The sequence below is a fragment of the Neofelis nebulosa genome, chromosome 10 (genome assembly GCF_028018385.1).
Source record: "Neofelis nebulosa isolate mNeoNeb1 chromosome 10, mNeoNeb1.pri, whole genome shotgun sequence".
In the NCBI taxonomy this organism is placed as follows: domain Eukaryota; kingdom Metazoa; phylum Chordata; class Mammalia; order Carnivora; family Felidae; genus Neofelis; species Neofelis nebulosa.
The window spans coordinates 97,534,143-97,547,315 of NC_080791.1; the positions used below are offsets into that span (position 1 = coordinate 97,534,143).

Here is a 13,173-nt window from a genome sequence, read left to right on the forward strand (position 1 = left end):
AGTGTAGCAGGCTACCTCCAAATTCCATGGCAGAGAACTGCGGTTGCACCCTTTTTGTGTCAGGCGCCAGACCGTAAATATTTTAGGCTTTGTGGACCTCACGGTGTTGGCCACAGCCACTCGGTTCTGTCATTGTAGCCGGAGAACAGTCAGGGGTGGGGCGTATGCTAGCAGAACTTGTCACGGACACCAAAATTTGAATTCCGGACAACTTTCGCGTGATGAAATCTTCTTCTGATTTATTTTCAACCACTGAGAAACGGACCATTCTTAGCTGGTGGGCCATCCAAAACAGGACTTAGCCTGCAGGGCCAAAGTCTGCCGACCTGTGGCGTAGAACAGCCATCATTTATCCTTGCTCAGGTATCTGCTGGCTGAACTACGGGGTCTCATTTATTCTGGCGTGTCTGCCGGTGGACCGCGGGCGGGCTGATTTAGTTGGGCGCGGCTGGTCCTCTCTGCCGCAAGCCACTGGGCCAGATCGTCTCCTCAAGGGGAGCCTGGTCTGCTCCATGCGTGTTCGTTCTGGGCCCAGACTGAAGGAGCAGGTGCTCTCTGGAGAAGCTCTCCTCCTGGTGAAGGCAGGGGTGGTCCCAGAGGCAAGCCCCACCCCCACCTCCACCCCCCCCCCCCCCTTTTGCAAGCACATTCCCGGTCTTTGCTTGGTGTGCGGTAACATCCCACCGGCCAGATAAGTCACACAGCTGAAGCCAGGGTCAAGGAGCGAAGAAGGACAGGCCACCTGTAAGAGAGAGCCTAGTGCGGAATCACATGGCCAAGGCCGATCGAGAAGGGCGGAACCGGGGCCAAGAATTCAGTCTACCACAGGTGCCCACCCGGTTACATGCACAGCAGTCTTTGGGATGGAAATCTCATGGCGATTCCTGTATGTTGATTTTTTGAATGAAAACATTGAATTAAACATTCTTAGAACTTTTAGATCCTGAGAGCGTATCCAAAGACCCTTGTTTGAGAGAGACGAATTTCTAGTAAACCCCCTGATTTTAATAATAGGGAACGTAGGGTTTTTTGGTGTTTGAAAATTCCTTTAGGAGCGGTCTTGTCGGAGCCTGATTCAGCACCCTTAAGCCTCAGTGGGTCCTCAGCAAAAGTTGTGAGGGAGGGTTGGGTGGATAGCAATACCTCTGACAGGTGCTGTTCTTCAGGCACTAAAGGATTTGTGTGACCTCATTCTGTGCCCTCACAACCTTGCTGTCAGATAAGTATGCTTCAGCCCCCTTTCTACACATTGGGAAACTGGGGCTTCAAGGGCTAAATTCCTGGACCAAGGCCATACAGCTAATCATGGGGCCAGGACTTCAAAACTGGATCTTCTTCTTTTTTTTTTTTTTTTTTTTACATTTTATTTATTTTTGAGAGAGAGAGAGACGGAGAGAGACAGAGCACTAGTGGGGGAGGGGCAGAGAGAGAGGGAGACACAGGATCGGAAGCAGGCTCCAGGCTCCGAGCCGTCGGCACAGAGCCCGGCGCGGGGCTCGAACCCACAAACCACGAGATCATGACCTGAGCCAGAGTAGGACGTTCAACCGACTGAGCCACCCAGGCGCCCCCAGGGAGTACTTTTCAAGCAGATGGTATAAGGTGGTTTTCTTTATCTTGTCTGATGGCTGCCCGTGAGCATTTGGCGGACTTCTTACAACCGCATCATTGAGATACCAGCACAGACCGTGCAGCTCGCCCACCCAAAGTGTGTAATTTAATGGTCTTTAGTAATTAACCAGTGTTTGCCTCCACTACCGCCAACAGTTGTGTAACACTCTCATCGCCTCGTAGAAGAAACTCTATCTTTAATGGTTACCCCATCTCCTCCTCTCCCCCCGCCCCTTCCAGCCCTCACTAGTTTACTCTGTCTCTACGGATGTCCCTCTGTCTCTACAGATGTCCCTATTGTGGACCTTCGTATGAACGTGGTCTTTTGTGACTGGCTTCTTGCGCATAGCGTCATGTTTTCAGGGTACCTCCGGGTTGGGGCAGATTATCACTGCGTAGCATGATCCTTCCTTTCACTGGTCTTTTTCCCCCCCATTGCGCGGATAGGCCACATTTTGTTCATCCGCTCACCTGTCGATGGACAGTTGGGTCGTTTCCATCGTTGGGCTATTACGAACGATGCTACCCTAAACATGTGTGCACAAGTCTCTGTGTAGACCTACGTTTTCATGTCCCTTGGGTAATACGTAGGAATGGGACTGCTGGGTCCCACGGTAACCCTATGTTTCACCATTTGAGGATCTGCCGGACCACTTTCCAGAGCAGCGGGACCATTTTACATTCCCACCGGCGGGGTGCGAGGGCTGATTTCTCCACATCCTTGCCCACACTTGCTGTTAGCTGACTTTTTGACTCCAGCCATCCTCATGGGGGTGAAGTGCTCTCTCATGGCAGAGCTTTGGTTTGTTCTCTGCTTTTTTTCTTCCTACCTCTCGTTCATGTCTCTGGTTATTGGGGGGCGAGCCGCCCATGACGGCCGTGCTGGTTGTGCTGTGGACGACCCTGTGGGTGCTTTTCATATCAGCTTCCCTCTGCCACGTTCACCTGGAAGATCCTTCACATCTGTAGCGTATTTAAAGTTTGTTTCTATTGAATCTCTCCGGAGCAGACCCATTCCAATGTGCATTTTTGCTGCCTCCAGGTTGAGCAGATTCTGGGGGGGGGGGGGGGGGGGGGGAAGGGGCTCTCTCCCACTCTTGCCCCAGAGCCCCTCAAGTTAAGGCATAGCTAACAGGATTCAGGCCAGCCTCCCGAGGCTGTCAGTCCTTGCCCGAGGGCTCAACCCACTGGTTTTGCCCATACCCAGGTATATTACCAAGAAGAGTGAGGCCAAGTGTGTTCAGGGGGTAGTTGGTCCTGAGGCTGGTAACAGGGCCGGGGGGGACTTTTACAGGCCGAGCAGAAGGACTTGGGTGGGGATGAGCTTTCTGGGTTGGTTACGGGGCTCCGGACTCAGACATTTTTCCTTGAGGGTCGTGCATCTTGGGGCTGGAGGCTTGTTGTCTCCGAGCGCTGGTTTTCTTGTGCATAAAATGGGGATGCACGGTCGGAACATGACCTTATGAGTTGTGAGCCTTGATGCCTGTTGCGTGCAGGTGCACAGCAGGCGAAGAGCCGTTCACAGCTCTCTTTATTATCTCCAGTAGCGCCTCGGGGTTCGTGGGGGCGGTGAGTGGAACGGTAGTATGTAAAACCTGGATGTGGCATTCGAGATTGTATGTAAACATGCCCCATTTACCACATCTCGGGGGCCTTTTCTGAAATTTGATAAAAGAGAGTTTTAGGACAAGAAAAGGAAGCACGAATTCTATCAGTTAAAAGGGGATGGGGGCAGGTTAGATCCTGGTTCTTGACCAGCCGGACTTAGGGAGTTGTACTCATATGTATACCAATATTCACGGAATGCTGTGCGCATTTTAAGGAATCTCCCCTTCCCCTTGCCAAAGTCCATCCGTAGGCACCAGGTTTGGAAGCCGGGGCCTGAATAATCTCCGAGGCCTCCTTGCAGCCGAAGTATTCAGGTCAAGTTCGGGTTCAATCTGGCCTCTTTTTCACTCTGCCATTTCAGTTTGCTAGACTGGGAAGTAGCTGGAGAAGAGAGCCGACGCTGTCTGCCTCCTGGGGTTCGGGGAGGAGCATCTGAGATGGGCAGAGTGCCTTGTCAACTGCGAATCGCTTCATAAATCATTTTTGTAACCACTTTGCTCTAAGGAGGTGCGGGGCTGAAAATCAGAATGTTTTATGGATTCCATGGGTTCCTGGAAAGTTGCAAGCAAATCAGGTTTTTGAAAATCTAATCTGGGCAGCAGCCGGTGATGGCACCACTCAGAGGAGCCCAGCAGTGAACCCTTGACTGCGGCCGACCTTCTGCCACCAAGCAGAATGCTCCCCTCTAGTAAAATGCAGATCTTCACTGGGCAAATCTGCTCAAACCAGCAGCAACACTGGAAATTCAGAGGGAGCCCCCAGGACATTCCTGGCGGATTCTGATGAGGTCATTAGAGGGCATGAGGTCCATCTCAGTGCGTAAGAGGCGGGCTGTTGTTTGTTTGAACGAACTCCGGCTTCCCCACACATTTCCTTTGTGGCCACAGGCAAATTGCCTGTGAAACGGAACCTCGGTTCCCCAGTCTGCAAAATGGGGGTGATGATCGTAGTCGCTACTTCACAGAGTTGTGAGAACCCATGAAAAGGTGGGGCAAGGGTCCTTTGCACAGTGAAATTGCTTTCTGAATGACAGCCCCTGGCGTGGCGTTGCTGATGTCTTTGTTAATCGTTGCCGTAGTCAGAAATAGCACTCTGATCCATATAGACCATGCTTGCCCCAGGGGGCCCAAACTCTGGTTTTGTATTATTTTCTGAGGATCTGTCCACATAGAATCATACAGGCTGAGTTTTAGACGTAATTTTATTTATCTATCTATCTATCTATCTATTTTATTTATTTTTGAGAGAGAGAGACAGAGAGACAGAGAGTATGAACGGGGGAGGGGCAGAGAGAGAGGGAGACACAGAATCCGAAGAAGGCTCCAGGCTCTGAGCTGTCAGCACAGAGCCCGACGCGGGGCTCGAACTCACGGTCCGTGAGATCATGAGCTGAGCTGAAGTTGGACGCTTAACCAAGGCGCCCCTAGGCAGAATTTTAGAAGCCGTTTAGGCCAGACTTCCACTCTGGGGAAAGTCCTTTCTTTAGTCTTCCTAGTGGTGGGTCATCCATCTTCTTAAATACTTCTGGTAACAAGGTTCACCACCTCACAAGGGCGCTCGTTCTGTTGCACGACTGTCCTGCCTGCATATTCCTTGTGCCCCGTTCAGGCTTGTGCCCCTCTAAGTTGTCCTGGCCCTGCTCCCTCCAAGTGGTGGTCTTTCCCACGTTTGATGATCGCTCTTTCTCTGGCTTCTTCTTTTCCAGGCTAAGGAACCCTCTCACCATGCTGGTCACCCTTCTCTGGTCAGGTCTAGGCTACCAAGGTCCTTCTCATATCACAGTGTTCAGAGCCCGGGTGGTTCCAGGAAGTGCTGGGTTCAGAAGGGCCAAGGAGTTGACCTTGTGGGATAAGGCGAGGGAGGACATGGGGGGAGCAGCCTCCTCGGGGGTTGGTCCTGAGCATCTGGCCCTGGCTGGCCATTCCTGGGCCGTCTCAGTGTCGGCCTGCTCTCTGCTGAGGGTGGCCTGGGCTGCTCAGTGACATGTGACACGGTCCACAAATGCTGTGTGACCCTGCCCGCTCCTGCTCCTTCCGCCTGGGACACCCTCACCTTCCTCTTCTCCAAGACCTCAGCTTAGATTCACCATTTCCCAAGAAGGTCCTCAACTGACTCCCAGATCCCGACTCTTTCCACAGATTTCCCCACCATAGTGCCAACCACCGGGCATCACAGTGGCCTCCTTTCTGTATCTCCCTGGACTGTGAGTTTTGTGAGAGCAAAGACATTGTCTCCCGGGATCACCATTTTATCCCCCAGAGCCTGACACTGTAGCTACTCTCTCAGTGATATTTGTTAAATGAATGAATGAATGAATGAATGCTCGGTTGGAGAAAACCCTGACTGGTGGCAGAGAGAATGCCAGAAACATCCCTCAGCAAACCTCCAGATCTGAAGCCAGCCTGAGGGGGCCTCCGGCAGTCCCCTCATCCCTCAAAGCTCCCTCCGGGGGCCTCTCTGCCCAATTGAAGGCAGATCACAACAACTCCACGTTAACCCGGAGACCTCTGCCGGCCGAGAAGTAATGGTAACTAACAGTTGGGCTCTTCATTCGGAGACCAGAGACTGTGATGACAGTCACGACCGAAATGCTAATAGCGACCCTTTACTGAGTTCCTCCCACATCAGTCATTACAGCAGTGCTGCAGGGTTGGGTTGTACCCCATTTTACAGATGTGGAAACTGAGGCAAAGCCCGTAGAGTTACCTGCCCAAGACCACTCACTTGTAAATGATGAAGCTGAGATTCCAGCTGATCCCTCTGGCTCCAGGGCTCTCACGGCCCACTGGTGCCCCTGTTACTGGCTGCAAGGGCCTTGAGATGCTTTTCTTTTTCCCCCAGGAAGGAGAGGAGAGTCAGAAAATGATAACGTAGGGGGATGAGTACTATGATCACGGGCAGGGTTCTAAGAAATTCCAGGGGGACGTCCCTGAGGACCGGGGCACCATCTGGGGAGACTCTGGGGGGGCGGGGCAGGGAGGGGGAAGCCTGACCTGCGCCTTTTCTCTTTTCGTCTATCTGAGGATTTTAAACCACAAAAATGGTCCAGTCTCATAGAGAAATAAAGCAAAAGCCTCATCCTGCTTTCCTCTTTCGTTTCCTCTAGAGGTAACCAGAGCTGAGAGCTTGAAATGTATTTCCCAGACTTTCCGTGCACACACAAACACACGCGCGTGGTGTGCGCTAGGTAACGTGGGGGCAGTTGTGGTCAGGTGGGGGGAGGGGGGACGTGTGCGATCTCCATGGTGCAAACGCTCCCACCGTGGCCGCTTTCGAGGTACCAACACGAAGTCGCTGAACGAGGAGGTGGAAAGAGACGCAGTAGATGTCCGTTTCCCTCAAGAACCCAGGTTATGGTGAAACATAAAAATGATTAGGAAGTGGGGCGCCTGGGTGGCTCAGTCGGTTGAGCGTCCGACTTCGGCTCAGGTCATGATCTCGCGGTCCATGAATTCGAGCCCCGCGTCAGGCTCTGTGCTGACAGCTCAGAGCCTGGAGCCCGTTTCGGATTCTGTGTCTCCCTCTTTCTCTCTGCCCCTCCCCCGTTCATGCTCTGTCTCTCTCTGTCTCAAAAATAAATAAACGTTAAAAAAAATAATAAAAAAAAATGATTAGGAAGTGGTAAGCCTTGAATATTTATTACCTTCAAAATAATATTTATTGAATTGTACATTTCTATCGCTTAATTTCTAATAATGGCTGTGGTTCACGACTGGTTCGTGAAATTCTGGAAAGTGTAACTGTCAGCTCCCGTCGGTACAAGCCAGCTCCGACACAACACTCATTTCCTTTTTACTAAAATACTGACATTATATACTTTTTTTTTCTTTAATTCGCTTTTTACTTAAAAGGCCCTTCATCCACGGGCGCCTGGGTGGCTCAGTCAGTTAAACGTCTGACTTCGGCCCAGGTCATGATCTCACAGTTCGTGGGTTCGAGCCCCACACTGGACTCTGTGCTGACAGCTCAGAGCCTGGACCCTGCTTCGGATTCTGTGTCTCCCTCTCTCTCTGCCCCCACCCCTGCTCGTGCTCTATCTCTCTCTCTCTCTCAAAAATAAACATAAATTTTTTTTTTTTTTTAAAGGCTCTTCATCCAATCATTCATTCATTCAATGAATATTCTGCTACGTGCCATGTGCTATGTTAGCATTGGGGCCAGGCCACCATTAGGAACGAGATAGCCATGGGCTTTGTCTTCATTAGCTTGTGGTCTAGCGAGGGACAGAGTTCATAGCCATGCTGACAAATAAACGCCATCGATAACAAAACCGCACCCTGCAATCAGGTCTTTAAAAGGAGGTGACAGGTGAGGTCATAGAATTAGTGCTGTGAGGGACAGGCCTGTGGAGGGTCAGGAAGTGGCAGGGGAGAACCTACCTTAGGTTCAGGTCAGGAAAAGCTGCTTCTGAGGAGGTGACAGAAACTGAGACCCAAAGGATAAGAAGGGGCCAGTCGTGCAAAAATCAGTGGGAAAAAGGTACAAAAGAGTATGTTCCTTGGGTGCCATATCTGTAAACTTCACAAACATGCAAAACGGCTCGGTGCGTTGTTTCTAGAAAACTCCTTGTGTAGTGAAAATGGCAAGGCTCCCTACACGCTTCGGGACGGCGGTTAACCTTGGAGGGTGCATGAGTTGGAGGCAGAGACGGTCTTCGGCTACATCGGGTGCTTTCTTGAAGTGAACCAAGTGGGGACAGATGCAGCTGGGGGGTCAGTTATGTTGTCTCCAGCCGACGGGCACGCGGTTTTCAGCTGCGTTCCTCATTATAATTTCTGAATGCTTGAACAATTTCATAAGTAGTAATTTTTTAAGAGTAGGCGGTGAACCCTACCAGTGTCAAGGCTCACTGTGGCCATAGCTCATGAAGGGAAGAGGGAGGCCCGTGCTGGGGAGGTAGGCGGGGACCAGGTTATATGGGTCTCGAAGACCGTGGCCACGAGTGCACATCTTAATGTAAGGGTTAACGTGTGATACCCGCTGAGTGACGTGATGGGATTTACATCCACAGGGATCGCAGTGGCTGCTCTGAGGAGAAGTGGTGGAGAGTCGAGTCAAGGACGGCTTCGGGGAGGTTAGTTAGGATCTCCTGTAGCTGTCTGGAAGAGAGCTCATGTCTCCCACCAGCACGGCCATGGGACGCCATGGAGTCGGAGGGGCGGTCTTGACATCTGCTGCCAGGATTTGCTGAGGGATTGGATGGGGGGGCATTGAGAGAGCAAGAGGTGAAAAGTGACTTTCTTTGTCCTTTTTTTATTTTTAAACACCCTTTCAAGGTCTAATTCACACACCATACAGTGTACCATTCACTGCTTTTTGGTGGGTATCGCTTTCTTTTTGAAACCCGCGTGGATGGTGGTTTCAAACACAGCAAAACCTCGGATGGCAAGTAACTTGTTCTGCGAGTGTTCCTTAAGATCGGCAAATGTTCCTAATTTCGTTTTAACTTGATAAACAGATGATGTCTGGCGATATGAGTCGTATGTGACACGGAACGTCCCATGATCACAACTGAGCCAGTGTTCCTGAAATTCGCTTTGATGTACGAGTGCTTTGGCTTATGAGCATGTTGCTGGAACGAATTATGCTTGTGAACCAGGATTTAGTTGCTGTGATGAGGAAAAAAGGGGAGGAACGGGTTTGGGGGTGGGGCCTGGGGGGAGGGTACCTTGGGGGAGGTAAATTTGAGGTGCCTAGGAGATAAGAGACATCCAAGGAAGGGAAGTCACATGGGAAGTCAGGTATTCACACCTGGGTCTTGAGATAAAAATTGTGTGTAGTGATCAAATGAGAGTCTAGAGATAGATGTGAGTATCCAGAGTGAGAGTGTAGGTGAAGAAGGTGTGTGCGGAAGGGGCCGGGGGACTTCTAGTCAGATGCGCCGAGAATTCACACTTTGACCAGCCCGGCCCTTTTTTCCCCAAACACTACAATGAGAGTCTAAGAAAAACAAAAAAAAGATGAACCCCTCCCCAAGACTAAAGCTCCAAAATGAATGAAGCAATGTTAAAAAGACCGCCTCTGAATAACAAATGAATTCACACTAAAATAAAAATTATGGAGTATTCTGAAAATGAATTTGAAATAACCGTTCAGGGACGCCTGGGTGGCTCAGTCGGTGGAGCATCCAACTTCAGCTCAGGTCATGATCTCACGGTTCGTGAGTTTGAACCCCACATCGGGCTCTGTACTGACAGCTCAGAGCCCGGATCCAGCGTCAGATTCTGTGTCTCCCTCGCTCTCTGCCCCTCTCCCACTCACGCTCTCTCTCTCTCAATCTCTCAAAAATAAATAAACATTGGGGCACCTGGGTGGCGCAGTCGGTTAAGCGTCCGACTTCAGCCAGGTCACGATCTCGCAGTCCGTGAGTTCAAGCCCCGCGTCAGGCTCTGGGCTGACGGCTCGGAGCCTGGAGCCTGTTTCTGATTCTGTGTCTCCCTCTCTCTCTGCCCCTCCCCCGTTCATGCTCTGTCTCTCTCTGCCCCAAAAATAAATAAAAAACGTTGAAAAAAAATTTAAATAAATAAATAAATAAATAAATAAATAAACATTAAAAAAGATTAAAAAAGAAAGAAAGAAAAAATAAAATAACCATTTAGGATTTGTATCAGGAATAGGCTTGACTCTGAGTAACTGAGATTCAAAATAACAGCAGCTCAAGCAAAATAGGAGTTACATTTTTCTACTATGAATACATTGAATACATTTTAGGGCCGATGCGGTGGCTCTGCCTCAGTAAGTCCCCAGGGAACCAAGCTTGATCCCAGCTCATCACTATCTCAGTGTTTGGATTATCCTCATAGTCTGGTGAGTTGGTAGCTAGAACTCCAGCCATTACGTCTGCATTCCAGGCAGTAGGATGGTGGAAAGGCACGTATCAGCTGTTTTTTGAAGAAGTTTTCAAGAAGCGGACACATGACACTTCCAACTACATCCTATTGGCCAGAACTTAATTAATGGAGAAGCCAAGAAACGTATTCTGTTATTACACGCAGCCAAGTGCCCAGTTAGAATCCAGGGGTTCTGTTACTGCGGACGAAGGAGGCAACAGATAATGAGGGATAACGAGCAGTCTCAGCCTTCGGATCCTTGAGGAAATGAAGGATAACACCCACTAAAAAGAACAAAACAGTGGATTTTTGTTTGTGTGTTTGAATTTCAAACCTCTGCTCTTCGAAAGATATCATTAAGAGGATGAATAAACAAGCTTTCGATTAGGAGAAAACATTTGTAGGTCGTATGTCTGATGATGGACTTGATCCCAAGTATATTTTCAAAAAACCCTCAAAACTCAATAATAAGGAAAAAACAACCAATTTCAAAAATGGGCAAAGATTCAAATAGACCCTTCACCGGAGAAGATATGCAGCTGACAAGTAAGTGCACAAAAGATGTTCAACCTCATTAGTCATCAGAGAAATAAAATTAAAACCACAAGGAGATACTGCTTCATACCTATTAGAATGGCTGAGAAAAAAAAGACTGTTCATGCCAGGTATTGGCAAGCATTGGACCAGCTGGTGGGTCCATAGGCTGGTGTATGGAAATATAAAATGTTGCAGCCACTTTGGAAAACAGGTCCGCAATTTCTTAAAAGTTAAACGTATACTTTCCACGTGACCCAGCCATTCCACTGCTAGGTATTTGCCCACAAGAAATGTGCGTGTCTACAGAGAGATTTGTAACTGGATTCTCATAGCAGACTTATTTGTAATAGCTGAAAACTAGACACAACCCAAATGTCCATCAGTAAGTAGATACAAAGGCAAATTGTGGCACATCCAAACAATGAAATACTACTTACCAGTACAAAGGCATGAACTCGGATGCGCGCATCAATATGGACAAATCTCAGAATTGTGCTGAGCGAAAGAAGCTAGACATGGCTTCTATTTGATTTCATTTGTGTAAAATCCTAGAGAACACAGAGTAATTTTTAGCGACAAGAAGGAGCTTGCTGGTTGCCTGTGGACTGGGGATGGGAGGTATGGAAGGGGGCAGGAGGGGAGGTTCTGGAGTGGAGCACAGAGACACTTAGGGGTGATGGATATGTTTGTTTTCTTGATTGTGGCAGTGGGTGTATACATTTGTCAAAATGTATCAAATGGGTACATTATATGTCAATTATACTTCAATAAAACTGTTAGGAAAGGAGAAAAGGAATGTGACATTATGAAACAGAGGTGGAATGAACAAAAGGTGGCTATGAAGATGCTGGGAATGAAAAATACTCATTGCATTAAAAGTTCTCATTTAGAAAGGAAGAAGCTTAATATGTGGATAAATTCTCAACTAGACACAGTCAAAGAGAGAATTAGTGAATTGGAAGAGAGTTCTGAGGAATAGTCCCAGAGCACTGCCAAAAAGAGAGAGAGAGAAAAACAGAGAAAGATAGTTAAAAGACATGAGGGATACTCCTAAATATGTTTCCTAGAAATCCTACACGAAGAAACTGGAGACAGTGACTCAGAAGCTGTATTCGTGAACATAAGAGTTTTTCAAAATTTTCGAGAATTGAAGAAGTAGGTTTTCATCAAGTAATTAGCTCCTCAAGTAATGAGAATTCTAAGAAAATAAATCTCCACTTCAAAACCACAGAGGGAAACTGCAGAAAATCAAAAATGAAGGGCAAGTCTCACATTTTACCAGAGATGGCCTATCCACAAAGGAACAACAATACGTTGCTGAACAGCCTAGGGGCAGCCTTTTGGGCGATCTTCCAGGTGCTGAAAGAAAATAAAACAACCTGCTTAGAATTCCATACCCAGCTGAACTCTGATTCAAACGTGATGAGGAAATAGGACATTTTCCAGGAGAAAAGAGCCCGGCCCAACCCTGAGGCTGTTGAGGATTTAGAGGCTGGCCAGAGGAGGAGCCCTCTCACATCACAGGTGCTCAATCACCCGGTGCTGGCCTCTGTGCCTCACAGAAGCTAGAAGAGAGAAGGGGGGCTGGATCCAACTTTCATGGTGGCCGTGCGTGGCTACTGGAAATGCTGCTCATTGGCCCTGTTGTCGGGTCTGTTACCAGCACAGGAGAGGAAGATGGGATTCCTGGCCCTACCTAGGGTTTCATCCTACGGCAGTGGGGGCATTGTAGCAGGAGGGCAAGAGGAGGGGAGGGGAGGTAGCAGACGGGCCAGGCCCCTGACCCTGGCGTGGGGAGGAGGCCAGGGACACGAGAGCCTCTGCAGGGTGGCCCCTTCTAGACTCTCTCTCTGTCTTCCAGATTGTGGACAAGAATAACCACTACAAGTCCATAGATGGGTCAGACGAGACTAAAGCCAACTGGATGAGGTGAGTCCTGCTCTCTGCTGCTGATTTCCCGGGAGCCTTGCCCAAACTTTGGAGAGGAAGCCAAAGGAGTGTGCTGGGCCTCTGCGGTCCCCAGCGGTGGAGGCCCCCAAAGGCCCTGGGACTGCCGTTTGCAGGGTTTGGGATGTGTCTAGTTCTGGGGGACCCTCTTGCTTCCCCCGGCCTTCCATCAGGGGGCTCTGGAAGAGGCCGGTGGGTTATAAGGGCCCCTAGAGGCTTCACATTTGTCCCTGTGTCTGGAGTACCCAGGGCCCCCAGCTCCGGGCAGCATTCCCACCAAGGAGGGGCCCCCCTCCACCCAGGATCCCTCTCAGAGGGCAGACTCCTGATGTAGGGGTGCAGGGCTCATCCCACTACAGCTGCCAGTTTAAATGGCCTCCGTGGAAAAGGAGGCTCCCAGCACAGTCTCTAGCTCAGTTTTGGATGGCCCTTGCTGCCCAGGCGTGAGTACTTTCAAGAGTGGTTTTACAGCGGTCTGGTGTTGGGGACAGAAGTTTGTGCCAGAAGGATCCTTAATGGCCAGAGAGAGCAGGAGACTGGCCCAGGGTCACCCAGGGGTGGCTGCACTGAGCCTCTGGAACCGAGGACCCAGCTCACGGCTCTCCTTTTGGTTCCGTGCCGTTGGCCTGTGCGGTGTGCC

General features: G+C 49.6%; 1 protein-coding gene across 8 annotated transcripts in view; it reads left to right on the forward strand.

The window, feature by feature from the left end:
* PRDM11 (PR/SET domain 11) overlaps nt 1-13,173 on the forward strand; it is a 90,429-nt gene that overhangs the window by 47,386 nt on the left and 29,870 nt on the right. For all 8 annotated transcript variants that reach the window (XM_058688739.1, XM_058688744.1, XM_058688747.1 and 5 more), the window contains one exon: nt 12,448-12,515. In XM_058688739.1, the coding sequence (XP_058544722.1) occupies nt 12,448-12,515 (68 nt within the window). The remainder of the gene's footprint in view (nt 1-12,447; nt 12,516-13,173) is intronic.